Here is a 26,450-nt window from a genome sequence, read left to right on the forward strand (position 1 = left end):
TTTGACCAGAGTTCTGGAGAATCTGGATGAGTTGTCCTATTGCACTAAGAGAAGCACATCTTGTTTCTAGAGTCACTTTTCAGCACAAATATGAGCATCCATTTATATGTCCTTTTTTATATTTTCAACTGATGAAGGCAATTTTAACCATTCAATAGAACTCCACCTTACTGCAACTGTGACTCTACTTAGTATTCTAGATAAATAATAACAGGACTCTTGAACCAGAAGAGCTATATAGATTATCCAAGTTCTTCTACATTCTAGTCTGGGAAAAGGAAGACAAATCAAGATTTTATGCTGCAATACAGATAACTTGTTTTCATTCAACTTGAGTTAATTTTTCAGATCTTTGCCACAGCAACCTTCAGAACAGCCTAGACAAATACGTTTCTGAAGTCAAAGTGAAAAGAGTATTTTGAACTCTCATCTAGGGTAGAATAATACAGGAGGTATGGGATATATGGACATTACTCTAAGTCAAACCCTTTACCAGCCCAAATATTCCCATAACCCTATGAGAATAATAATATTATAATAATTAAGGGCTAATTTAAGAAATGTACAGTATTTACAGCCATTGAAACTACACAGAAAATATTAAGTAATAGGAGAACAGTAAAGACTCATCTCTAGCACAAGGTTAGAGAGGTTCTCTCTTGTTCCACAGAAGTACTCTATTGCAGCTTATAGAGGGAGCTCATAGCAGCCAATGGGACTGTCTCCCAGCTTAGCAGGAGTCATTAATGCACTCTGCTCCCATGGATGTGAGAATTAGTCAAAAGCAGAGTCTTCTTAGACTATGTGAACAGATCTCAGAAGAGTAGAGTGCTTTCTGAAACGTCAGAACAAGGCACATTCATATCTCAGGCCAGTTTACTTCAGTTCAGGTATGAGCTGAGACCAACTAATATCTGCTCCTAAGTTTTCATCCTCAAGACCAGGAAAGCTAATGTCTAGAAGGATTTTGCTCAGACTGTCATTCATGGTGTCCAGGATTAGGCCTTCCATGAGTGATCTGTTTTCAGTGAGGCCAGAGACTGGTGGTTCAACAGATGATTGCTTAGTAGACTCATGAGTAAAAGCTGGAGAGCTTGTGATAGGGACATGTACCATGTCACTGGATTCTGTATTGAGCAGCTCCCGAGGGGACTCGAAGAGGGGATTTCTAGGGGGTGTGCTGTTAAAGCCCAGCAAGTCCTGGTTCTCCTGGGGTATGAAAGGCAACTGAAGGTTTCTAACTGGACTGAAGTCCAGCTCGTGACTTCCTTTGGCTAAGGATGTAGACTTCCAGGGGTCAAGGACCCCCAGTGGAGGGCTAGTAGTTGCTGACAGTTTGCTGGGAGTGGAAGAAACTGGCAATTTGCTGAACATCTCCTTGACTGGTGTTTCAAAGGGCCCCTCTTCTCCCTGCAAGCAGCTGAGCTGTGACACATTCTCAGCAGGCTGGCTTTCCTGCAGGAAGAGGGGGTCTGCCCCTGACTGGAAAGAGTCAAAGCCATGGCTTTCTGGCAAAACAAGGACAGGCTCCTCTGAGCAAGGCAGTGCCAGGCGTTGTTTCCTTCTGGATCTGCCCATGTCCCGTCTTTCCCGCCTCTTTATCACTAAGGTATCAGAAACACCCTTAGATGGAGACTTCAGCAGGGTGAATTGTTTCTTCTCATTTGTGTATGACACTGGGAGGAACAAGCCTGTCTCATCCCTTACAGTTAGGGTGGAGGCAAATGGGGACAGCCAGTCATCCAGCTGAGAGCCTTCTTCCTCCTTTATACAGACAGTCTCAGGGAAAGAGGCTGATTCCTCACCAGGCTGGGAGCTGCTCTCCCTTAGGGAATGTGTTGGGGAAAATAACCCTTCATCACATTGATTCTCCTCCTTGACAGCAGCCACGGGTAAAGAGGAGGACTCTTCTGTAGAGAGTGACATCTACAAAGAAACAGAAGTTATATGTGGTCAGTAAGCAGGGATCTTACCCAACCAAAACCCAAATGGTACTGGAAGGAAGAAAAGAAATCCTGGCAATTAAGGACAGTGGAACAGGTAAGAGGAGGATCTTCAGAAAGCAGAAACTATAGCAACAGATAAGAGCTTGATCTCTGCATGATATTGATACAAAGAAGCCTAAAGAACACAGAAAGAGTTTCAGCTAATGCCCTTCAGATCACTTCCAGGAATATAAGCAGAAGGAGAACTGAATATTTCTGGAAAAGTATAACACCTTTGAATCCTTCTTATACTATCTACATGTGAAGCAACAAAAGGAATGAGGCAGCTTTCCCAGAAACCAACGAAAAATGAAAAGAAAAAAATTGAGGTTATCAAAGGAAAAAGAACAGAGGGGAAAGATAAATCATAGTAGGAGAGAACACAAAGCAGCAGTATGGTTAGACAGATGGAAGATGATAAAGCTTTGCAACATCTAAGCATTCAAGAACAGTCAGTGAGACACCAGGAAAAAGATTTAATAGCTGTTTTGCTTGAGCCCAGAATAACTGGGAACTCTAAAATATTAGCAAATAGCAGGTACTGAAAAGCTCTGTGAAGAGACTAGGTACAAATAAATGTGCTTCCAGAAGAAGTTCCCTGTGCCACATTTCTCTTCAGAGCTACCAAAAAGGGGATAGAACAAAGCAATTTCTCTCATTCCTAGTTCTTCACATCCTGGCAGTAGAAAAAAACTGTCTTGACCAATCCAGAGTCCCTTCCTCTAGTGAAATATAGTAATATCCTTATACCAAGTCAATTTGCAGTTAATAGTCACCCTGTAACAGGACAGCAAGCATTGTCACTGGCTAATTCCTTAATATGAGATTATAGTTTCAGAGAACCTAGTACAGATGCACAAAGAAACCATACAAAAGAACAGGGTCCATAAAAGACAAGAGATGTAGAAAAAAAAAACCACCCAAAACACAGCAACCAAAAAAACCCCCACCAATCAGCCAACCAAAACCAAATCCAAATCCTGAAAAAAAAAAACCCAAAACAAAGAAACAAACCAACCTTTGGAGCAATGCGCACACGCTTGCTGCTCTGGAAAGTCTCTGAGCTGTTGAGGGATGCTACCTGTGCCATGGAGAGAGGAACCTTCATAGAAGGCTGCAAGACAAGAGGTTGGCTCAAAGGAAACTGGATTGGAACCAAGTAGGAGTTGATGCGAGGAAGCAAAGGCTTCATCCTTCGTCCTGAAAGAGAAAAGAATGGACTTGCTAGCCTCTTGCCCTTCATCTACTGCCTCTTGAAACCCAGCTATCTAAGAGAAAGTCCTTCTAAATACCCCAAAATAAACATCAGACTTAGACTCACCTGGCTTGTCTGCTAATTTTGAGGATATAAATTCAAAGCCAGAAGGCCTGATGAACAAGAAAACAGTCCTTTATACAGATCCTACCCCTCAAGCTGAGGCTCTCACACCATTTGATTACCCAGTTCTGTCCATCTGCCCATCACATCCTCTTTCAGACACAGCAATACTGCCTTCAGCTCCAAACTTGACAGTAGGAAACTTAAAAGCTGGCAAACCTGGATAACAAATTCCACTTTCAATCCTAAGGGAAGCTGGGAGAGTTCCCCAGATTTAAGGGACTGAAGAGAAGAACAAGGCATATGAGGAACAGGTCATGTTTAGTTTGGAGAAGAGGAGGCTGAGTGGAGACTTCACTGCCCTCTACAGCTACCTGAAAGGAGGTGGGATTTGGCCTCTTTTCCCAAGTGAATAATGACAAGACCAGAGGAAATGGTGTGAAGTTGCAGCAGGGGAGGTTTAGATTAGATATTAAGAAGAATTCCTTTACTGAAAGAGTGGTCAGGCACTGGAACAGCCTGCCCAGGGAGGTGGATGAATCACCATCCCTGAAGGTATTTAAGAAATATTATTATATTGTAGGTGTGGCACTTCAGGGCATGCTCTAGTGGCCAAGATTGCAAGGGTTTTGGGTCTTTTGCTTGTTGAAGGTGTATATGATTGGACTCCGTGATCAGAGGTCCTTTCCAGCCATGATGACTCTGATTCTCTTGTGGCCTAAGTAGATGCAGACACTCACGTGCACTCTGGGGTTCAGTTTTGCTGCTGCTGTTGCTTCCCATGTTCTTCTGAGGATCAGGAAGATACCGCTTTTGGTGCTGCAGTCGTTGTGAAATATGAAAGATGAGGAGAAAAGAGATTTAAAGAGAAGAATCCATGTTATTTTGCTGCCTCATTGAGAACCATGAATCCAGAAGCCTGTGCTGCACTAATACAGTGAGAGCAGCTGTTTTCATCCAGCACCCATGCTGGCTCTGTGCCAGTTGTTCTTTTGCAACCATGCCACCTCAAAGCCAGCTGCCAACCAAAAGCTGTGTAGAAAAAGAGATGGTGTGACAGAGCTGCTTCAGCTGCAGGCTACTGCAAAAGTGACCTGGTTTTAGTGTCCTCAGTGCCTGAAGAAAAGTGAATAGGACAGCTTTATTTTATACTGGAACTCTATATACACTATAGACCAGATAGATGTTCAAGTGGAATAGCAGAGACAACACAGAGGAATCAGAAATCTAAGCAGATCAAAGGAAGGCCAGGGCTGTAGCTGTGTCAGCAAAGTGTTTCGCTGCTTGCAAATCTGTCATTGTCAAAACTGCTGAACGCAAAAGACCCAGCAAAACAGCTTCATCCTTCTGAGAGTCACAGCTGGGTTCCAAAATGAAAAAGGACCACAGAGAGATCGTATTCTCTCTGGATCAGAACCCCAGCACAGATTGGAACTGCTGCCATGGAGATGAGGACTTTACCAGAAGTCTCTGTCTGGGTTTGTTCTTTGATGCCATTTGGTGCTCAGTGCAGCCTACCTCAGCACCAGACTTCCAGTTGCTCAAGCTGTACAGCTCTACCAGCTATAGAGGGAGCAAAATATCATCTGAAGGCAATTAAACTGTGGCTTGACTCTTTGACTCTGGGTGTGCATGGATCTGTATGACTAGGTGCAGCAGCGAACCAGTCCCCCTCCCCAAGCCTCTTGTCCTTTCCTTCAGTGACTGGCAAGAGGAGTATGGAAGCCCAAGCCCCAAACCAGAGGGTAAGTCTTACTGATTCAGAGTGCTCAGGCGATGTTGGTGACCCCAAGTCCAGCGGCTGATGGTAGCAAGGCATTGAGAGGGAGAAAAATAAGATGACATTATCAACCAAAGGGGGAACAAATGGGACATTGAAATGTTGTATAATCTGAGCAAACAAGCATCAATCTGATGCAGAAAACAGGAATCTAAACACCAACTCTGTTACTCCCACAGAATGGTACTTCCTAAAATTCCTAGCTTGGATAGAGCAATTCCATCTTAGGACTGTCTACTCAAACAGAAGGAACTCCTGGTCAACTTCACTGAAAAGCTTTGAATCAGGCCCCTGGAAGGAGACTGAACAAGCTCACTATTAAATTTGGAACGCCATCTGAAGGATTAACATATTCCACAGAAGATCCAGTTCATACACATGGTGACAGCACCTTCTATTTAAAATACAAAGCTTGTCTAATTGTCAAGAGAAATACTGACTCCAGCTTCTATAAAAAAGCTGGCATCAAAGCAGCTTAACTTTCCTGTTAAAATCAGGTGCATCTGCCTAAGTGCATTTAAGAGCTGGATAGCTGGTCCCATTTTATTTGCATGAGGCACTCACCTTAAATACCTGGTCCAATGTTAGGTAACGGTTCGCATCAGGGTGAATAGTCCAGAACGAGATTTTACCATTAGCAGATGTCTCACGGACAAACATATCATGGAGAGACAAGTTGTGCCGAATGGAGTTCTGGGAAAGGAAAGAAGAAGAGGTTGAAAAGCAGTAGTCTTGCTTTCAGCACAGCAGGTCCTACCTAAGACTTGACTCCCCTGGCAGAAGGACCACGTTCCAAATTGAAGACAACGTGGGCCTTCATATTCACCGCATAACTAGCCAACACACTGTTCAGTCTCTCGTTCTATTCACTCTTGAGATCCCTATTCTTGCTCCAATGATCAAACACCTTATCATTTTTGAAATGAGGAAAGAGATACAAGGTGAAACAGGGAACATCTGAAATGAGAGGGTATTTGGGGTTTAAATTTCCATCTTGCTCTGCAAGCTGGGGAACAACTTGTCATTTTCATCCAGAATGCTTAGTATAGTATCACCCTATGGCCTACAACAACTTGAGGGTCTGCTATTTACCTTCCAGCCTGGCTTAGCCACATGTTTAAAATATGGGAAATGATCCTCAATCCAGGTATAGATGTCCTTCAGAGTCATACGCTTCTTCTCTGTGCTGTTGATGGCAAACTGGATCATGGCCATGTAGGAGTAAGGAGGACGTTCCGATACTGAATCCTGCCATGAGGAGGAGGAGGTGGTGGTAGGAATAGCAGCAGCAGCAGAATCTTCTTCAGTCTGAGAGACAGAACGATTGATATGAGTGCTCACAAAGATGACAAGAAGCATCATGGAACAGATCTGGACCATTCAGGTTCTGCTTTACAAGGCACCAGGCCTACTAGCGTCAAAGGCATTGCAATTATCCCAGAGCAGGAAAATTGTCCCAGGGCAGGAGCTAGTGGGGCTCACTGGCAGGGCTTTAGATTAGATTCAAAGGGGGAAGAAAGTAAATTTTAGACTGTCAAAAATAAATCTGAGGAATCCATAGCAGGGTTTGTAGGACAGTATGCTAGAGAAGACTCACTAGCCGCTTCACTTGAGATGGGGGATAGGGATATAGCGGGAAACAAAAAGGCGAAGGTTATCAATGATTTGGAAAGCATCAAAATGGCTCAGGAGGCCCAGGGGGGAATTACGGTCACCATGCCAACAGAAAGGTGTCAAGATCATTAACTGATCTAAAGGGCATCTATACCAACACAGGCAGCACAGGCAACAAACAAGGAGAGCTGGAAGTCATGATGAAGCAGAACAGCTATGACAGCTATCAGAGAAACATGGTGGGATACCTCACACAACTGGAGTGCCACAGTTGATAGCTACCAGCTCTTCAGAATGGATAGACAAGGAAACAGAGGCAATGGGATGTCCCTGTATTTTAGGTATTATTATGAATGTCTAGAACTAGACCTCTAATGATGCCAAGGTAGAGTCTATTCGGGTCAGGATTATGGGTAAGGCCAACAAAGCTGATATTGCATTGGGAGTCTGCTAAAGACCTCCCAATGAGGGCAGATGAGATGGATGAAATGCCTGAGTGAAATGTCATGATCTTTTGCCCTTGTTATCGAGGGGAACTTCAACTTCCCTGACATATGCTGGAATTACAACACAGCAGAGAGGGGACAGTCACAGAGGCTCCTGGAATGTGTTGAAGATAACTCCCTATCAGAGCTGGTGAGTGAACCAAGCAGGCAAGGTGCCCTGCTAGACATGCTCTTTGTGAATAGGGAAGGGCTGGTAGGAGAGATGTGAGGGCTGGAGGCTGTCTTGGGCATCCTGAGTGCCAGTATGTAGTATATGCAGAACACCGACCATGAATTGTTAGAGTTGTCCATTCTTAGAGATGCCAGAAGGGTGGGTAGAAAAACTGATACCTTGGACTTCCAAAGGGCAAACGTTACCGTCTTCAGAAGTCTGATGGCCAGAATCCTTTGGAAATCTCTTCTGAAGGATATAGGAGTCCAGGGGGGCTGAGTGCTCCTTAAGGAGGAAGTCTTGAAAGCACAGGAGCAGCCCATCCCCATGAGCTGTAAGGCAAGCCAGCAGTACAGAAGACCAGCCTGGCTGAACAGGGAGCTTTGGCTGGCTCTCAAGGAGAAAAAAAGAATTTATGGCCTTTGGAGGAAGGAGCAGGCCACTCATTAAGACTACAAAAATGCTGTGAGGCTGTGCAGGGAGGGAATTAGAAAGTCCAAAGCCTAACTGGGAATTAATCTGGCCTGAATGGTTAAGGATATCAAGAAAAGTTTTATAAATATATTAACAACAAAAGAAAGAGCAGAGAGACCCTCTATGACCCAATAGACATGGAGGGATCATGGTGACAAAAGATGAGGAAAAGGCTGAGGTGTTTAATGATTTCTTCATTGCAGTCTTTAGTAGCAGGAGCAATTACATTGAGGGAATCCAGCACCTAATTAGGGGACAGGGACCAGGAGCAGAGCGATCCCCCCATAATCCAGGAGAAGATGGTTGTTGACCTGCTGCACCACATGGATGTACACAAATCTATGGTGCTGGATAGGATACAGACAAGAGTGCGGAAAGAACTGGCAGGGGTGCTCACCAAGCCACTTTCCATCATTTATCAGAAGTCCTAGCTCACAGGAGAGATACCAGAAGACTGGAAAACTGCCAACATATTCCCCATGTATAAGAACAGACAGAAGGATGATTCAGGAAATTACAGGCCTGTCAGTCTGACCTCAATACCAGGGAAGCTGATGGAGATCATTCTGAGTGCCATTATGGGGTACATAGAGAACAACCAGGTGATCATGCCCAGTAAGCATGGCTTCATGAAGGGCAGGTCCTGTCTTACTAACCTGATCTCCATCTGTGATTATTGGATGAGGGAAGGGCTGTGGATCTTGTCTACCTTGACTTTAGCAAGGCCTCTGACTCAGTTTTCCAGCAGCATTCTCCTGCAGAATGGTGGCTGCTCATGGCTTGGATGTACACACACTTTAATGGATAAAAAACTGGTTGGATGGCATTATCCAAAGAAAATTGTGGTCAGTAGAGTTAAATCCAGAAGGCAATGGAGTTCCCCAGGGCTCAGTGCTGGGGCTGCTCCTGTTTAGCATCTTCATTGATGATTTGGATGAGGGGATGGAGGGCACCCTTGGTAAGTCTGCAGACAGCATTGAGCTGGGTGGAGGTGTCCATCTGCCTGAGGGTAGGGAGGCTCTGCAGAGGGATCTGCACAGGTTCTAGCAACAGGCCAAGGCCAACAGTACAAGAATCAGCCCAGCTCCATGTTGGGTGCTGCCCTTTGGCCACAACAACCCCCAGCAGCACTACAGGGCCTGGGGAGGAGTGGCTGGAGAGCTGCCCAGCAGAAAGGGACCCAGGGGTGTCTATTGACAGCCACCTGACCACGAGCCAGCAGTGTGCCCAGGTAGCCAAAGAGCCCAACACCATCCTGGCCTCTATCAGGCACAGGGTGACAGCAGGGACAGGGAGGTGGCCTTGTCCTTGTACTCAGCCTTAGTGAGGCTGCACCTCAAGGACTGTGTGCAATTTTGGGCACCTTCCAGAGTATAGGAAGGAGATGGAGGTTCTGGAGAGGGTGCAGAGAAGGGGAACGAGGCTGATCAGGAGTCTGGAGAACAGGTCATACAAGGAGAGGCTGAAGGTGCTGGGGCTGCTCAGCCTGCAGGAGTCTGAGGGGAGACCTCATTGCTTTCTGCAGCTACCTGAAAGGAGGTGTTAGTGAGGCAGGTGTTAGCCTTATCTCCCTAGGGACCAGTGATAGGAAAAGAGGTAATGGGTTTAAGCTGTGTCAAGGGAGGTTCAGGAGGGATATTAGGAAAAATTTCTTCACTGAAGGGGTGGTGAAGGAACAGGTTATGCAGGAAGGTGGTGGAGTTGTTATCCCTGGAGGTGTTCAGAAGATGGGTAGATGAGGTGCTACAGTGGATGTTTTAGTGGTTACGGGTTGTAGGGTAGACAGGTGGGACTTGATTATCTTAGAGGTGTTTTCCAACCTTTATGATTCTATGGTATTCAAACCAGTAAAGGCCCAACTTGTGTTACTGAGGGATGGTGATGCCCAGTTCTTGCAAGTCTTCTTCCACATGGATTACTTCCCTGTCAAAAGTTTTAACACACACTCTGGTTTTCAGCTTCTACTTACCTTGATTTTTTCCTGCATAGGCATCTGGTTCTCTTTCTCTGTGTCTGACTTCACAGAACAGGGACCAAGCCCATCAGATCTCATCTTACCCAGCCACTGGATGTTAGTGAGACTGTTGTCCAACACAGAGTTCATTGTCCCACCATTGCCTGTTGGGATAACAAGCCCATAGCTCTGCTTACTCACAAGTAACCCTCTTCTTCATTTTCAAGTGCAAAAGAAGGCAGTAGTCAAAATTCTAAAAGAGGTAGCTCTGCTTCAAGATAGGGACAAGATGATATTGCAACGCGAAAGTTACTTTCAGAAGGAATTAAGCCTTAAATTCCTCATCTCATGTGAATCTGTAGCCTTAAAACCAAATATTCAGTCTGTTACTCTCAACCAAAACAAGACAATGCTGATCCAGTATTCCAAGAACTCAATTAAAAATAAGCACACATACACATTCAAGGATCAATCTTGTAAGCAAAGGCCAAAGAAGATGGTGACAAATTCAACTGAAAGATCTAGCACAAAACCCAAGTCAGAAGCGCAGATATTTCCAGGTTTTTGAACTGCTGCAATGAAAACAGTTTTGTTATTTCTGGTGAGGATAGTTGTAGCATACTAGCTATTGCAGCTGTCCATGGGTTCCTGTCAGGCGGTACTATACTGTGGGAACATTTACTAAGTTCCGAAAGCTACATAGTTATTTTAAGTTACAAACCCAAATTCAATCTGAGCAGTGCTTGAAATAAATTCATCCCACTTCTAACATTTATTCCACAGCTTCATGAGACAGACAAGGAAGAAATGGTCTGGACACTTAGTTATAAAAGCATGGGAACCAGCTCTTTTTCAAAGCTCTAGGCTTCTATGCTTTATCACTGCCTAGAGTATTCTTCATTAGTCTTTAATTCAGCCATAACCCTTTTGCTAAATGATACCCAGTCTTTTGTTCTGATAGGTTTTATTTCCTCAAGGCAGTCCTTCTTTTTTCCCACAGGACTAAAATTCTGCTTTGCTATATGCCATTTCTTCCACATAAAATATATCCACTAAGATACTTTAAATTTTATGACATGCACATAGCTGCGTAGATTAAAAAATACCTGTGGATTTGATTCTAATAATTAATTTAGAGAACAGTTCTCATTGTTGCATACTAAGATCCAAACACTATAGCTACTGGTCCCCTTCACATTTCTTTGTCTGTCAGGAAAAAAAATTAAAAATTACATACTGTTGCTCTCTTGTTCCTGTCCAACCGCAGAGCCAGCTCCTGAATGCCAGGTTGTTGTCCCTCCTGCAAGACCGGGTGTCTGTGCAACATTCTTGTCTCTTTCTTGATCATCTGCAGCCTTGGTGATTGCACTGGGTTTTTCCTCTGGTGGGAGATGCTGTGATGGTGTTGGACCCACTGAACGGGATGTGCCCCCGCTGCTAATGAGAATGAACTTGTTGGGCCCATTTTTGCCACATTCTTTTCCTTTTGCTGTTAGTGCCTCTATGATACTTTGGATATCAGCATCTGTGGGGATGGCCACCACTTGCGTATTGGGCATGGTAGGATGGTCAATTATCTTTATCCCTGCTGGGAATTTCTGCAGACCACGGGCAATTTTGTCTCTGGGCTGGTTGCTGCATTGCTCCTCTGTGTCGTGCTCCTGCTTAGGAGTTTTTTCCTCCTGACCAGTGTTCTCATCTTTTGCTGAAGTACTGGGTGGATCATTCTGTGGGAGGGTCAGTTTCCGCCTCTTGAGAATTAAGGGCCTGCGAGGGCTCGTCCTCATTATGGTTCTGTGCAGTCACTCGCCATTGAAAGGGACAAGGACAAATCCTGCAAAACAAAAGATTCAACACAGGAGTGCAGAGGGCAGGAACATCTCGGAAAGGCGCAGCAAGTCACCAAGGGCTCCCCACAGAGCCCACTGGGAACAAATTCCCGCAAAACTAGGAACAAGGAAGGAAAATAAAAAATGAAAGCATTTAATAAGGTTGGTGAGGCTTTTGGAAAGTAGCTAAGTATCTCCTTTATCCACACCTCATGTAAGCAGGACAAAAAGATATCAGCAGATCTGCATCCCAAGTTGGGAGCTAGAGAGCATGTAATCATGAGAAAAATGTGTATGCGTGCCTTACAGAAAGGGAGACCAAGACATGGCTATAAAGTGACTTAAAGAGAATCAGCCAGCAAGCTGCCAGGGAGAGAAGTCGGAACATAGAAATAGCAATCCTGACTATAGCTCATTGCTGTAGCCAGTAGATCACAAAGCCCAAGAGAAAAGGGAATTTTAACAGATGGTTCAAGATCGGGGAAGCAGAGCTCGTCCTGATCACTACAAAGGCACACAATGCATGCAGCAGGAGGTAGGTGCTGTAAAACAAATGTATGGTAAATGCTTTAATCATTCCTTCTGTAGATTTGCCAAGAACTAGATAAATTAATTACTGCATATCATGAAGTTTAAATATCAAACTTTTGGACAACAGACAATTTAGACTATAAAGCAGAGATTATAAATTCAGAGATACTGCTTTCAGGGTAAAACGCAGTGTGTCCCTTCTGAGAACACCTCTTATAAGTGTCATGTCAGGCAGAATAGAAGCAAACGGCAAAAAAACAGGCTTTTAGCATTAGTTTTGACCGGGCCAGCTAGTTAGCAAGAAGATTCTCAGTAGGAATCACCTGCGTAGATAACAAACCAGAATGAGTCCAGCAGATACAAAACGGAGCTGATGCTCCAGGTGCAGGGAACACAGAGCCCTGCAGTCAGGTGCTACCCGGCAGCCCGAGGCCCCCCACAAACACCTTCACTGTTAGAGACGGGCTGCAGCACCGGGCCACAGCCCTTCGCAATCTGCTCCCGTCCCTTAGAGAGAGATTCCCGTAAAGTCAGCGCCAAAAGAATAACCAATATTTAGCCAGCCGGAGAAAGGCTGCTTCCCCTCCGGGAAAGGGCTGCTTCCCAAGAAGACCTCAGATCTCCCCACTGAGTCCCAGGAGCAACCCTGCCTACACACGGTCCCGGGGACGTAAGGGTGGGAAGCGCTAAAGGTCTCCCAGCTCCTTCTTCACCCATTCCAACCCCAGCCCTGCCACGCCCGTTCCTCCGCCCCAACTCGGGCCTAAGCATTTCCCTCCCGGCCGGCCTGCGCTCTTCACGGGGAGCGGGCCCCGGCCTTCAGTCCCAGAGGGAGGCAGCGGGGAGCGGGGAGGCACGGCGGAGCGGGGAGGCACCGGGGGAGCGGGGAGGCACCGGGGGAGCGGGGAGGCACCGGGGGAGCGGGGAGGCACCGGGGGAGCGGGGAGGCACCGGGGGAGCGGGGAGGCACGGCGGTGGGGGGAGGCACGGCGGTGGGGGGAGGCACGGCGGTGGGGGAGGCACGGCGGTGGGGGGAGGCACGGCGGTGGGGGCTGCCCGCAGGTCGCGACTCACCACCTCCCCGGGCAGGCCAGGCAAGGGGTATGGAGGGAGGCGGCAACCCCGTCGCTTCCGGGCTGGGCCGCCGCCGGTGGCAGGGGCGGTAGTTTCCCGGTTTGAATTTGGCGCCCGGCGACTCGTTGGCATCACGTGCCCGCCTGGACCAATGAGGTGAAGCAGGGGGCGGGGCGGGTTGGGCCAAGCGGTGGCGGATGCGGCGGTGCCGGTAGCGCTAGAGGGGTTGGGTCTTCGCCGCGCTGCTTCCCGGGGTCGTTTCGGCCGCCGCATCTCACCCATCCCCGTCCTCCTTCCGCCGTTTCACGCCCCCGCTCCTCGGGGGGGTTTGCTCAGCTGCTGCTGGAGACACAGGCCCGGTCCCTGGCAGCAGCTTTCCCCCACCCGCGCCGCTTCGGTGGGAACCCTGCCCCGTGCCCCGCGGCGCCGTCCGCTGGCCCGGGGTTGGTCCGAGAGCGCTGCGGTGTTACTGCGGAACCGGGCCGGGGGAGCGGGCAGGACCGCTCTGCGGTAAGCTGTCAGGATGTTGGTGTCTTGTGCGTTTAGCAAAAAGAGTGTGTTTCTCAGGAAATGTCGCCTTCGAAGCCCCTCGTCTGTGCTAATCTGGCTTTGAAGGGAAAATTGAATGTGATTTTAATTAAAACTTATTCGCTGCACTAAAAAAAAAAAAAAAAAAATCATTCAAGATAGGTAGAATACAGGAGGAGATATGTAGAGTCTTAAAAGTACTTAAAAACTTTAACATTCCTGATACTAAAAAGTACAGTTAGTTACCAATGAGAAACTGAAAGACTTCTTGTTATCTCAGCCCTGTGCTCTAACTTGGCATCACAAACAATTTTATGGGTATGACTGAAAAAAAAGAGCACAAGTTTCTCTGATTTTAAGTTCTAAACCATTATCTATTTATTTATTTACTTTTTTTTTTTTATTATTTTTTTTTTATTGTGGACTTGGCATGGCTGGTTCAGTATGTCAGCTACTCCCATTACAAGTTTGTTTTTCTTCTCTCCCAGTGGTTTCAATTTCCTCAGATTTTCAGTGACTGTGCCTATTAATATATTAAGAACTGTATTCTTATTAATGCTTATTATCCTTACTATATTGACACTATATTAATAATTCATTATTTTACTCTGGCCTTAACATAGATGGATGTAATTCAAATTCTAAAGTGATTTTATGAAGAAAAGTGAATTTGACTGTTGTGTATTTAAAGCATGTGTTTTCATAAGAAACTATATTTTTTCCATTAACATTGTGTCCTAAAGGCCCAAAGGCCAGTTCAGAACTTTTGCAGTTGGATCACGTCTTTTGTCTGCATCTCTGTCTCCCTCCCACGGTGTATTTGGCTATCAGCTGTGGTAAAACTTTGGAGGATTTATCTGTTCTGCAATGCATTTTTTAACCTACCTGAAAGTCGACAGAAGGTTCAAAAACTAGTGGTAGGAAGAGGTCTGCACAGAGGTGCATACACTGAACTGTTACGTGAATGTTTTACTTCTGTTAAAAACTAGATCTGAATTTTCTCAACAAGTTTTCAAATCAATTTTTTGTCTTCTACAGATCTGAGACTTTAGCATCTCCTCGGGGTGCTTTTCTTTTTCTCCGGTTGGCTCCAGCAAGCATCATGAAGTTTCTAAGTCGTCTTACTGTACCTTTTAATGCCTCCGAAAAAGAAAGGTACCCCCAAGGCCAGGAAGGCAGAGCTGGTATTCCTTGAGAGGCCGCCAGAGGGACCCGTCCATTGCTACGAGACTCCCCTACCTTCAGCCAAGAATCCAAGACGTGTTCCTACAAAACCTGTAGACCAGAACGCCTCTGCTGTCTGGGTTGGTATAGATTATTTTCCCCCCCTGAGTCCTACAGCAACAGTTTTCAAGTTTCTCCTCCGTGTCTGGGGACAGAGTGGCTGAGAGCAACCAGACAGAGAGGGACCTGGGAGTCTGGATTGACAGGAAGCTGAACATGAGCCAGCAGTGTGCCCAGGTGGCCAAGAAGGCCAATGGCATCCTGGCCTGTATCAGGAACAGCATGGCCAGCAGGTCCAGGGAAGGGATTCTGCCCCTGTGCTCAGTGCTGGTGAGGTCACAGCTTGAGTCCTGTGTCCAGTTCTGGGCCCCTCAGTTCAGGAAGGAGATTGAGGTCCTGGAGTGGGTCCAAAGGAGGGCAACCAGGCTGGTGAAGGGACTCGAGCACAGATCCTATGAGGAGAGGCTGAGGGAGCTGGGGCTGTTCAGCCTGGAGAAGAGGAGGCTCAGGGGAGACCTCATTGCTCTCTACAACTCCCTGAAAGGAGGGGGTAGCCAGGGGGGGGTTGGTCTCTTTTCCCAGGCAACTCTCAGCAAAACAAGAGGGCACGGTCTCAAGTTGTGCCCGGGGAGGTTTAGGTTGGAGATTAGAAAGAATTTCTTTACCGGGAGGGTGATCAGGCATTGGAATGGGCTGCCCCGGGAAGTAGTGGATTCTGTGTCCCTGGGGATATTTAAAAAGAGACTGGATGTGGCACTCAGTGCCATGGTCTGGTAACTGCAGTTCTAGTGGATCAAGGGTTGGACTTGATGATCTCTGAGGTCCCTTCCAACCCAGCCAATTCTATGATTCTGTGATTCTGATTCAACTGAAAGAGATGTGCCCTAGATACTGAAAGTTAGTAGCATGGGCCTGAATTCATTGTAGCTGCCTACAGCACTTTTTAGTTCCTTTATGTTCTAACTACAATCATTAAGGTCTTGGTTATCTGATGGCATAAAACTGGGTGCGGTATGCACTGATTATTTGCCTTCTGAAAAGCTATTTTTGTAGGGAAAATGCTGTTTTATATGGCAACTGAAAACCCTGAGAATAAGTAACATTAGTGGGGATTTATTTTTTTTCCCCTCTTTCTTGCTTTTTGAAATGACTGCTGCACTCTAAATGTTAGATATCAGCGGGCTAGACATTTTGTTTAAATCTGACACTGCTAAGTTTAGAGTACATAGGTTTTGAATTCAGGATTATTTGTTCTAGCCTGCCCTCTTTTCCATTTTGTGTCTTTTGAATAGTTTCTCTCCATATGATTCTGATGGGCTCCTTTTCTGCTCTGAAAAAAATATTCCAGGGATTGTTTACATGTCCTAAGAAACTCCTTATGTATTGTAATATAAAGATTTTTTTATTTCTTTATTTTTAATTTTTTTTTTTTAGCAAATATGAATAGTCTGTCTCTGCAGCACTTATACAATAATAGTAGTCACCTAGAGCAGCTCTCTTTAAGCATTACTACTTTTTGCCTCTGTTCTTCATTAAGCTGGCTTGAAAGCATGGCTTCAAACCTACATGAAACATTCCTTTTCTTCTTGGTAGGAAACCCAGAGTTATTTTTGTGATACCTTAACCTTCAAGTAGGGTATGATCAATGTTTTACTCTTTAATTTTTTTATAAGCTTGAGGCAGTTAGCTTTATGGCTTCTGGAACAGTAAGTGAAATAACTGCTGTGAATAAGCTTTCTTTATGTTTGGAAGAGGTGGAAATATCCACACTAGGCTGCTTGATACCAAACATACAATGATTCTAACAGTTTGAAGAGCACTTGAAGCTCTTTGGTATTTTTCCATTTGAAAATACTGGTAGGTTTGTAACTTCTTGTAACTCCTCTGCAGTGTTTCTGTCAATTTTTTCTGTGGCAACAGATTTGTGGCTTCTATCTTCTTGATGTTACTTAAGTTTTTCATCCCCTCCTGACTACTAGAATCCTACACTGATAATGCCTCCTGTACTTGTTTTCAGAAACCAGAAAATCATATCCTCAAAGTCAGTGGTTCATTTATGTTCCTATATGCCAGGATAAAGTCACCAGGGAATCATTTCTCTCTCTTCCTGAACAAACAGTTCAGTTGTACAGCAGCCAATTACTATCCTTAATTAATTGGGGGTTTTTATGGGTTACGTGGTAACTTACAAATGCTGAAAGGTATTTGTACTTACTGCATCTAGAATCCAGTTTGGTGTGCTCTAGGGAAAAGAAAATCCCAAGAAACGGAACCTGATTCTTTTTATTGATAGCTGGGAAGATAAAGAATACTGTGTTAGAAGGATTTCCAGGTTTTGAGTAAGAGTCCAAAATCTTTCCAAGAAATATAGATTATTGAGATTTAACCATCTTTGATAGAAATCCAGTTTTAGAAGTTGCTTTTGTGTGATGTTACTCCAGAATAGAAATTATGTTTGGTTTGAAGTAAAACTGTTTTTGGTGAATATTCTGAAAGCCTTACTAACATAACCTAAGGTGTTGGATCCAGATGGGCATCCTTTATATCACTTTGTATTGCTCTCAGTTCAGCCTGTTCAGGGAGACTAAGGATGTAATTAATTTAACCTATTCAGAGTTACACAAAGATACAAAAAGGAACAGGATTCAGCTCTGAACTGTTATAAATCTGCAGGAATTACAGGAGTAGACACCAGTTTTTCTTTAAAACCCCATCTTGAGTGCTTTTTAAGTATCCAGAGAATAGCTCACTTGCACTCCAATCACTTTTCAGAAAAGAAAGGCAGAACAGGGTGTTGAAGTTTAGAGGTATGTCTTGCTTAGCAGTTTGCTTAGTGACCGATTTGCTTTGCTGAAGACCAGTTCATTGTCTGTCATTCATTAAGCGACTACTTAATGAATGCTGAAAAAAAAATTAAATAAGTGGGAAAGTGAAATCAGGTTGCCATTCCTTCATCTGGAGAAAATTGATGGTGTTTTTTCTCATTTCTATGTCTTTTCCTTCAGGTGTGCCCACAATTTGAAACAACTAAGTCGGTGGTGTCGAAAGAATGCCAGAAGAAACATCGTGGTCCTCGCAAGCCCCAGAATCAGGATGGCAAACACAGTTCCCTTCATCCAGGAGGAGCTTGCCACAGAGCTGCAGCCTGCAAATTTCCACCTTTAACTTTTCAGAATCCAGAAGGACATGCAGTCCACCCCTCAGACAGTCTGAATTACTTGAGGAAGAACCCACAGCACTCTCACAGCCTGCCCAAGAAACAGACAGCAACAAAAGCCAACATCCAGGTGAACAGTCCAGAAAACTGTAAAGAAATACCTTCTCTACCTGCTCCCCAGCCTGTGGAGCCAGAATTCTGTAGCTTACCACATTTAGAGACTGCACAGACGCCTTCCATGAGGAACTGGGGATGCAGCAGCACTCTGGCACAAACAAGTAGCCATGCCTGGCATCGAGAAGCAGAGCTGGCACATGGCATTGGTCCCTGTGGGAGTGGGGATTCAGCAGCAGTACTGGTGACAGATACTCCTGAACATGAGTATGGAGTAAAGGTTACTTGGAGACGGCGGCCTCACTTAATGAAATACCTGCTGGAGAGAGGGAAGCTGAGTGCTGCCAGCATACTAGTGAGCCCTGAGCTCTCAAGGAGGCAGGCTAATGTCTAACTTGGCAGGAGTTTTATTTTTTTTTTTGTGTGTGTGTGCAAAGACAATGTTACTTTCAAGGAACATTCAGCTGTGTTACTGTTACCCTTTTAAATTAGCTGACAAAAAAGACTGCCTTTAGGAAGGAAACATTGTTATTTATTTCGGGTTTTTGCAAAGCTGAGTGCTCCATGGCTTCTCACGAATCAAGCACACCAAAGGAAATTTTCTGTGATGTATTTTGTACACAAAACTGTAAAGTTAGTAAGCTTCTAAATCCGTCTTCTTTACAATAATCGGCTACCAATTTATTTATAGTTATAATACGGTTATGGTGCTATTTCTACTATGTCACATATTCAGAAGAGGGGTCTTTTTGGCCTGGAGGTGTGATTTTTAGTATTACAATGACATTATAATGAGCTAAATTCACCTAAGGGACACAATATTGCAAGTTCTGTAACTCCAGTTGCCCAAGACTGGTCCAGCAGTCAATCTCACCTTGATTTTAGTTCTTTTTATCATATCCTGCATTCCTTAGGTGCCATTATCCTTATAGACCTTAAGTCTGTGCCAGGTTAGTGATACATGTGAAACGCCCTTGATACATCTTGGCTGATTGCTGCCTTCAAGGCCTAGTTATCCCGGGATGTTCTTGCTGAGTGCTAGCTGTGGCACTAACTGTATGCCTTTCCAATCACAATTTTAACTTGTACATACACAGAGGACATATGACACGAAATAATCACATCGCTCTGAATATCTGTTATTTTTCAGAACCCCAGGCCTGGTTGTATGGGGCATCGACCACTGCTCTAGCTGGTGGGCTCCCTGCCCATTCGGGGTGGGTGGAAGTAGATGATATTTAAGGTCCCCTTCCAACCCAAACCATTCTAAGATACACCTACCACCGGCTGATTCTCCAGAAAACCCCGCTGGGTGGCTTCTTTAGGATGGAGATAAGACGGGCCGGGCTTCCTAGGGGAGCGGGGAGGCTCCGAAAAGAGCTTTCTACGTGGCCCCATGGTAGGGGCCGTCACCCCCGTTACCCAGAGGAGGCGGAAGGCGGGGGGTGCAGGGCGGCTGGGGCGGGAAGGGGGCTGGGCTGACCGTCGTCCCGCGCATGTGCGGGGCTCGTCCCGCCCTGCCGAGGGGCTCCGTGTCCGACGGGCGGGCGGTCCGTCCGTCCGTCTGCTGCGCCTTGGGCCAATCAATGGCGCTGCGCCCCTGCACCCGGTTCCGTTGCCAAGGGGAGCGGTGAGGCCGGGGCGCGGCGCGGCGGCCAGGGCCCCATAGCAACGGCGGGGCCGGGGATGGAGAGCGTCAGGGCCCGCGGTGGCTCAGCCGGCGGCAGGTGAGAGAGGCTCGGCGGGACCCTGCGAGTACTCGTCCCGGGCCTGGGCTACTGCAGGACTGTCTGCGGCCCGCACCTCGAGTGGGGGTTTCCCAGCGAGATGATTCCCGGCTCGGTTCCACCTTCCGGCGGGCGGGCGCGGACTGGTTTCGGGAAGGTGACGTCTCCGGGACTCCCGTCGCGGCGCGGAGCTCCGCCTCGCACGGCAGCCGGAGCAACGCACCCACCCGCGGGGCTCCCGGTACCGGGTTGAGCGGGGCCTAAGTGGGCCCAGCCGAGCGCGCGTGGGGCGGTGGCCCCCCCATTGCCCCGGGAAGCAGCCGCTCCCAGCGGGAACACGGCGGTCGCTTAAATCCCGAAGCCGTGCTTGGTGTGCCGCGCTCTTCGGCGTCGTGCGCTGTGCATCGTCTGTGTACTTGTGGGCTGAGCTGGGTTTGTGGGGTCTGGGTCCACCCTGCTCGTTTCTCGGTGCTGATGTGAAGCGTTTTTGCGGGTTTACCCCGCGCTGCTGGTGCTGATGGAGCTCCTGGGGTATATGGGATCATACTCCGTGTGCTGTTGCAAGGGAAAGAGAGAAAACGGAAGGGAGATCAAGTGATGTAACAGGGGAAAAAAACTGAGAAGTTCGGAAAAAAGGTTTTGGAAAGAGATTATGCCCGTGGCACTTGAATAGCTCAAATCTCGGATTAGTTGAAATTAAAGGTGAGAATACAGGCAGGCAGTGAAAATGAGTTTTGACAGAATTAGTATGATTAAAACAAAGGAAAAAAGTCTCTTCTGACTCTTGGATCTTGATCTCTTGGACTTGCCTCTGATGTTTGGATGGGGAAAGGAAAAAGCAGGTAAAGAGGGAAACCTAAACCTCTTACAGTTGTACTATAATAAGCATGCTGTAGAAGAGAAACATTATTTACTGGTACCATACAATTGGTAATTTTAGCTCAATAGTTATTCATATATATTAAAGTGATGACGTGAATGAAAGACTGGTTTTCTGGTTTTGAACTCGGGAGTTCTGGAATACTTCCTCAATGTCTTCAAAGTTAATGAAGAAAAAGGGCATATATAATTTCCATTTGCAAAAGATTATGAGCCCATGTGTTGATAAAGGCTCAAAAGTGATTTCATGTATTGTTGTCCAGCCAAAAGCCCTTTCCATACTTGAAAAAACCCTAGTGTAGTTGAGGTTGTCAGGAATCTTGATAACTGCTAGCCTTGACTTTTGTTTAGATGCACAATAATTGTAATTTTGAGGAAAAAAAGACAAACTACTTTGCTGATGCTTTTAGCTATACTCATGACCCAGAGAAGAGAAAAAAAATTGAAATTCCTTTTAAAAGCCTATCAGCATCACTGCTAGTCCCTGGGTATTTTTATTTGGCCACACTGCTTTGTAAATTCCTGGATTTATAATTCTGCAAATCTTCTCCTTAGATAAAAGAGAACTGGCTTAATACCTTGATTGTTTCACCACTTTCAAGTCTGAACATTGTGACAAAGAAATCTGTCCAAAATGAGACAAATCTCTAAATATTTTATAAATGTGGTTGGCATGTAATCTTAGGAGTGCAGTTTTGAAAGAAAACAAAACCTTTTCCAACTGCAATGTGATGCTGCTGCTGTCTGGGTGAGTGAAGAAAGAATCACCTCATTTCCTGTGACAGGCTGCTGGGGCAAGAGAGGGGGGAAAAATAGCAACAGGGTTACACCTCTCACTCAATTTTCCAAGTGCAACTAGTAATTGCAATTGTTAGGAGTTGTCTTAAAGTTGAACATTGTTTGGATTGTCTCTTCAGTTTCTAAAAAGTTTTCCCATCTCTTACAATTTAGAATTTAGGTTATTGATGACTCAGCTTTAAAGAGGCAACCATTCTTTTTCTCTTCTCCTGCATGTTTTTTTTTTTAAACCACTATTGATATGGCATATGTAGGAGGGGCAAGTACCCCACTTTCAATGTAATTATGACTTTATATGTGTGAAAACATTCTGCAACCAAACTTACAGTGAGATAGCTCCAGACTCCTGCTTTGTCAATGAGGCAGTTGGGTGATCTCTAAAATAAAATTGTTTGCTGTGTTATAATTGAGTCATGGGATGACTTCTCTTCGAAGTGGATTTCTTGTTATGTCTAGAGCTGTTGCCTTAGACTTCTGCAAGAAAAGTTACCTTTCCTCCTAGTGTTGTTTAAAACATGTATTGTCTGAGATGTTAGAACTCTTAACTGTTTGTGTTATTGTTATAGAAGTCTGTGGTCACTTTTGGACCCTTTTCACATTTAGCATTCTTATATGCTATTCCTAGCACTTTAATAGATATCCCTTTCAATTTTCTAAAATAAAAAACTGGACTGGGACTAAAAGTCCACAGTCACTTCTAGAGTATCAGCTCAGAAAATTTAATTCATGTTCCTTCCTCATTTTTTTGTCTGAGAGACTGTAAAATGCAATATTTGGCATGAAGTGTGATATACTTGTTTTCAGGAAACTCTGAGTTTTGCTATCTAGTTTGGGCTAAGCATACTGCATGCTATCTGACTGCTGACTTTGTTACTAGAGAAGATAGTAGCTGCTCTAAATTTCATTGGTTTCATGTTGTAATACGTTACAATGCTAACAAAAGTGACAGTAAGTTGTAGTTATTCACAAACAGAAGATCAAAGGAGTCAGAATTCTAAAGCCCTACTTGCTTTGCTCTTTTGCTGGGGAGAGTGAACTCTAGGAATGAAGTGACTGGGAACTAGGAGTGTGTAGCTGAGAGAACATGAAATAGAAACCTGGTGTTCAGCTTATGGAATAAATGTCTCTTTTGTTTCCCTAGCAGAAATCTAGTTTTCATAAAATTCACTGGAATAAACATGATTATGGAAACAGAATGTTCTAACAGTTGCATTGGTGGCTAAGAGCTGAAAAGTCTGTACTCAAGTTGTGCTGTGAATTTGTATCATCCCTGATAACATCAGGATCACTGGGAATCACCAGCTATCACTGAACTATCAGTGACAGTGAGCTATCAAAGACATTTGCCTCACAGGAGATTCCTTGTCTTCTTGCATTATGCAGATATGGAGAACACGGTGCAGCAAGGACAGGTTTGGATTAAATTCAATGCTTTCTCCATATCAGACAATAAAAATAATTATTAACCTGTTCAACTTTTATAACAAAAGACACTTCTGTAGTACATGTGTCTCAGATTTTTTTTTCTCAAATTCATAGAATCAGAATAGATTTTGTTGGAAGGGACCTTAAAGATCATCCAGTGCCAACCCCTCTGTATGGGCAGGGGTTCCCTGCCCACTAGAGCAGGTTGCTTGAAGCCCCATCCAACCTGACCTTGAACACTTCCATGGAGGGAACATCCACAGCTCCTCTAGGCAGCCTGTGTCAGTGTCTCATGACCATCACACTGAAGAATTTCTTCCTAATGTCTAATCTAAATTCACCCTCTTTCAATTTAAAACTTCCCCCTTGTTCCATTGCGACATGCCCTTGTCAAAAGTCCTACTCCAGCTTTCTTGCAGGCCCCTTTCAGCTATTGGAAGGTCCCTCTATTCCCTATGTATGCTCCAGAACTGGGCTCTGTGATCCAGTTAGGGTCTCAGGAGACTGGAGCAGGAGGGGGAGAATCACCTTCAACCTGCTGGCCATGCTTCTTCTGATGCAGCCCAGGATCCAGTTGGCTTTCTGAGCTGCTAGCACACATTGCTGGCTCCCATTGAGCTTCTCATCAACCAACACCTTCTTTTCCTCAGGGGTGTTCTCGCAGAATCAAAGAATTTTAGGGCTTCTTCAGAACCTCTAGAGATCATCTAGTGCACAACCCCTGTCAGAGCAGGTTCACCTACAGCACATTACACAGAATGGTTGTCCAGGTGGGTTTTGAATGTCTCCAGAGATGAAGACTCCACCACCTTTCAGGATAGCCTGTTAAAGTGCTCTCCTGCCCTCAAAGTAAAGAAGTTCCACCTGATGTGTAGATGGAACCTCCCATGTTCAAGCTTGTGCCTGTTACCTCTTGTTCTGTCACTGGGCACCACTAAAAAAAAACTGGCCCCATCCTCCTGACACCTACCCTTTTGGTATTTATAAGTGCTGATAAAATCCTCATGAGGTTGGCATGGGCCCCCCTCTCAAACCTGTCATGGTCCCTCTGGGTGGCCTCCCATCCCTCCAGCATGTCAACTTCACCACACAGTTTGGTGTCATCAGCAAACTTGCTGAGGGTGCACCCAATCCCACTGTCCATGTCACCAACAAAGATGTTAAACAGCACTAATCCCATTCCAAACCCCGAGGAAGACACTGGACTACACTTGGTCATTGAGCCATTGACCATAACTCTTCAAGAGTGACTGTCCAGCCAATTCCTTATCCACCAAGTGGTCCATCCATCCATGCACCCATCATCATGTGCATGTCTCTCCAACGTAGAGACAAATATGTTGCATGGGACAGCATCAGATGCTTTGCACAAGTCCAAGTAGATAATGTCATTTGCTCTTCCCTTGTCCACTGATGTTGTTACTTGACTGTAAAAGGCCATCAGATTTGTCAGGCACAATTTGCCTTTAGTTAAGTCATGCTGGCTGTCACAAATCACCTCCTTATATTCCATGTGCTTTAGCATAATTTCAAGGAGGGTCTGCTCCATGATCTAGTCGGGCACAGAGCTGAAACTGACTGGCCTATACATCCCTGGAGCTTCTTTTTTGTTTGCTTTCTGTTTTAAAAAGAGGGGTTAAGTTTCCCTTTTTGCAGTTAGTGTGAACATCAGTGGACTGTCACAACTTCTCAAATATGATAGATAGTGGTTTAGGCACCTCACTAATACCCTGTCCCTCTAATCTTGGCATGTCATCCCACAGCTTGTCACAGAGGAGCCTGGTATTATCCCCCTTCAAATCTGGTTTAAAGCTCTACTAATAAGTCCAGCAAGCTCCTGAGCAAAGATCCTCTTCCCTCTTTGAGAAATGAGGGCCATCCAGTGCTGGCAAGCCTGGTGCTGTGTAGGCCATTACACTATCAAAAAACCTGAAACTGGTGGTGACATCAGCCTCGGAGCCATGTATTAAGAGTCTGGACACATCTGTTTCTTCCAGCGTTGCTGCCCACAACTTGAAGAGTAGAGAAAAAGGTAACCTGTGCTACAGCTTCCCTCACCTGCCCTCCTCCTCACATGGAGAATCAGTAATGGGTAATTTTCTCAGGGCTGTACAAGGCTAGAAAGTTTTCTAGTGATGTCTTTAATCAAGGTCCCAGGGAGGCAGCAGAATTCCTGTCCAGCATGTTGGACCCTATGTTCCCCTCAGAAGGGAGTCACTTGCTTTTTCTTCCTGCTGGAGGTGTTTGCAATATGAGGAGTATTTGCTTTTCTGATCTTAGCAATGCCTCCGGTATACATGAACCATCATCCACCTTTTCTTTCTTTGGGATGGTATTCTCATTGCTCTGCTTTGTTGGGGCAGCTGTTTTGCTGAAATAAAATATCCATATATGCATTCATAGATATATATAAAAAGATATATCTATATATATGTTTCAGAGTGCCAGCCTTTTTTGTTTTGGTTGGTTTTGGCATGCTTCTAGTTCATGTGAATTTAAAGGCAATTACACAGTAAAGTTTCATTTTTAAACTTGGAGGTAAGTAGAAGGAGAGACTGTAAAGGAAAAACTTGCCTTTATGCTTCTTTAGGATCTTTTTTAGTATGTTTGAAATAATTCAGATAGCTTCTGCAAGTCATTGGCAAGAACATACTGTGCCTAGAGGCCATATAGATCTAGATGTTTGTCTTTCTGCTCCCTCACCCAGCTTCGGTCTGGCAATTGATTTTAGTGTTCCTATTAGTTTATTTTACACTTCTTTTCAAATATTCTGATGTAACTCTTATACAAACTGTATCACGTGAAACATGACATACTAAAGCATAACCAAGACAGTCTTTATTTGCAATAACATAGTCACTCATTAAGAATTGCTTCCAAAACTAAATGTTCACTGTTGCCATGTCATTGTTCCCAGAGTATGTCCAGTAGGTAAAAAATTGCCAGATAGATTTTGTGAAAGCTTTCAGGAAACAGTATGCTACTGGCATTAGAAATCTGTGCATGATTTCAGGGTGGGGAGGTGCAGTGTTGAAATCAGAGGTAAAAAGGATTTCACTGGAGAAACTATTCTTTTAGTAAATAAAACATACAGAAACTAAAAATTGTCCTGGTTGAGATATCAATAACTAAAAAATAACCCATAACTGAAATGTTGGTGCAATCTGAGCAGTGTCACCTAAAAATGGATGTGGCATTTTTATGGCTGAGTTGCAGACGATTTTACCTTGGAAGACTTAATGATACTTAGTTTAATTCTGAAAGAAATAATATTCTGTGTATGAAATCCCCCCCCACTCCAACACATTCTTCTACATTTGGGAGGGCAGAAAAAGTAGGTATTCCTCCCTCCCGTGGATGCTATGTTGCATATTTTCCCAAA

The 26,450-nt window shown here is 44.9% G+C and overlaps 3 protein-coding genes across 4 annotated transcripts in view; 2 read left to right on the top strand and 1 right to left on the bottom strand.

Moving 5' to 3' along the window:
* Positions 1–550: 550 nt before the first annotated feature.
* FOXM1 (forkhead box M1) lies at positions 551–13,303 on the bottom strand. 2 transcript variants are annotated; one of them, XM_030459357.1, is made up of 9 exons: positions 13,217–13,303; positions 11,020–11,616; positions 9,798–9,946; positions 6,176–6,391; positions 5,648–5,776; positions 5,060–5,104; positions 4,044–4,122; positions 3,004–3,185; positions 551–1,926 (listed from the first exon to the last, which is right to left on the bottom strand). In XM_030459357.1, exons 2-9 carry the CDS (start codon positions 11,567–11,569, stop codon positions 877–879), a joined length of 2,400 nt encoding a protein of 799 aa, XP_030315217.1. In that variant the 5' UTR covers positions 11,570–11,616; positions 13,217–13,303; the 3' UTR covers positions 551–876. The 2 variants fall into 2 exon arrangements, with proteins under 2 accessions (XP_030315217.1, XP_030315220.1); XM_030459360.1 differs by lacking the exons at positions 9,798–9,946; positions 13,217–13,303 and having other exon boundaries at positions 11,020–11,319.
* Positions 13,304–13,513: 210 nt separating this feature from the next.
* RHNO1 (RAD9-HUS1-RAD1 interacting nuclear orphan 1) lies at positions 13,514–18,743 on the top strand. The gene is made up of 3 exons (XM_008503243.2): positions 13,514–13,726; positions 14,783–15,048; positions 17,974–18,743. The coding sequence occupies exons 2-3, from the start codon at positions 14,881–14,883 to the stop codon at positions 18,631–18,633; spliced, it is 828 nt and encodes a 275-aa protein (XP_008501465.1). The 5' UTR covers positions 13,514–13,726; positions 14,783–14,880; the 3' UTR covers positions 18,634–18,743.
* Positions 18,744–19,758: 1,015 nt separating this feature from the next.
* Positions 19,759–26,450, top strand: part of TULP3 (TUB like protein 3) — a 28,647-nt gene continuing 21,955 nt past the window's right edge. The window contains exon 1 of the mRNA XM_030469146.1: positions 19,759–19,966. Coding sequence (XP_030325006.1) covers positions 19,926–19,966 — 41 coding nt within the window. The 5' untranslated portion in view covers positions 19,759–19,925. The remainder of the gene's footprint in view (positions 19,967–26,450) is intronic.

This window comes from Calypte anna, chromosome 1 (assembly GCF_003957555.1).
Source record: "Calypte anna isolate BGI_N300 chromosome 1, bCalAnn1_v1.p, whole genome shotgun sequence".
NCBI lineage: Eukaryota > Metazoa > Chordata > Aves > Apodiformes > Trochilidae > Calypte > Calypte anna.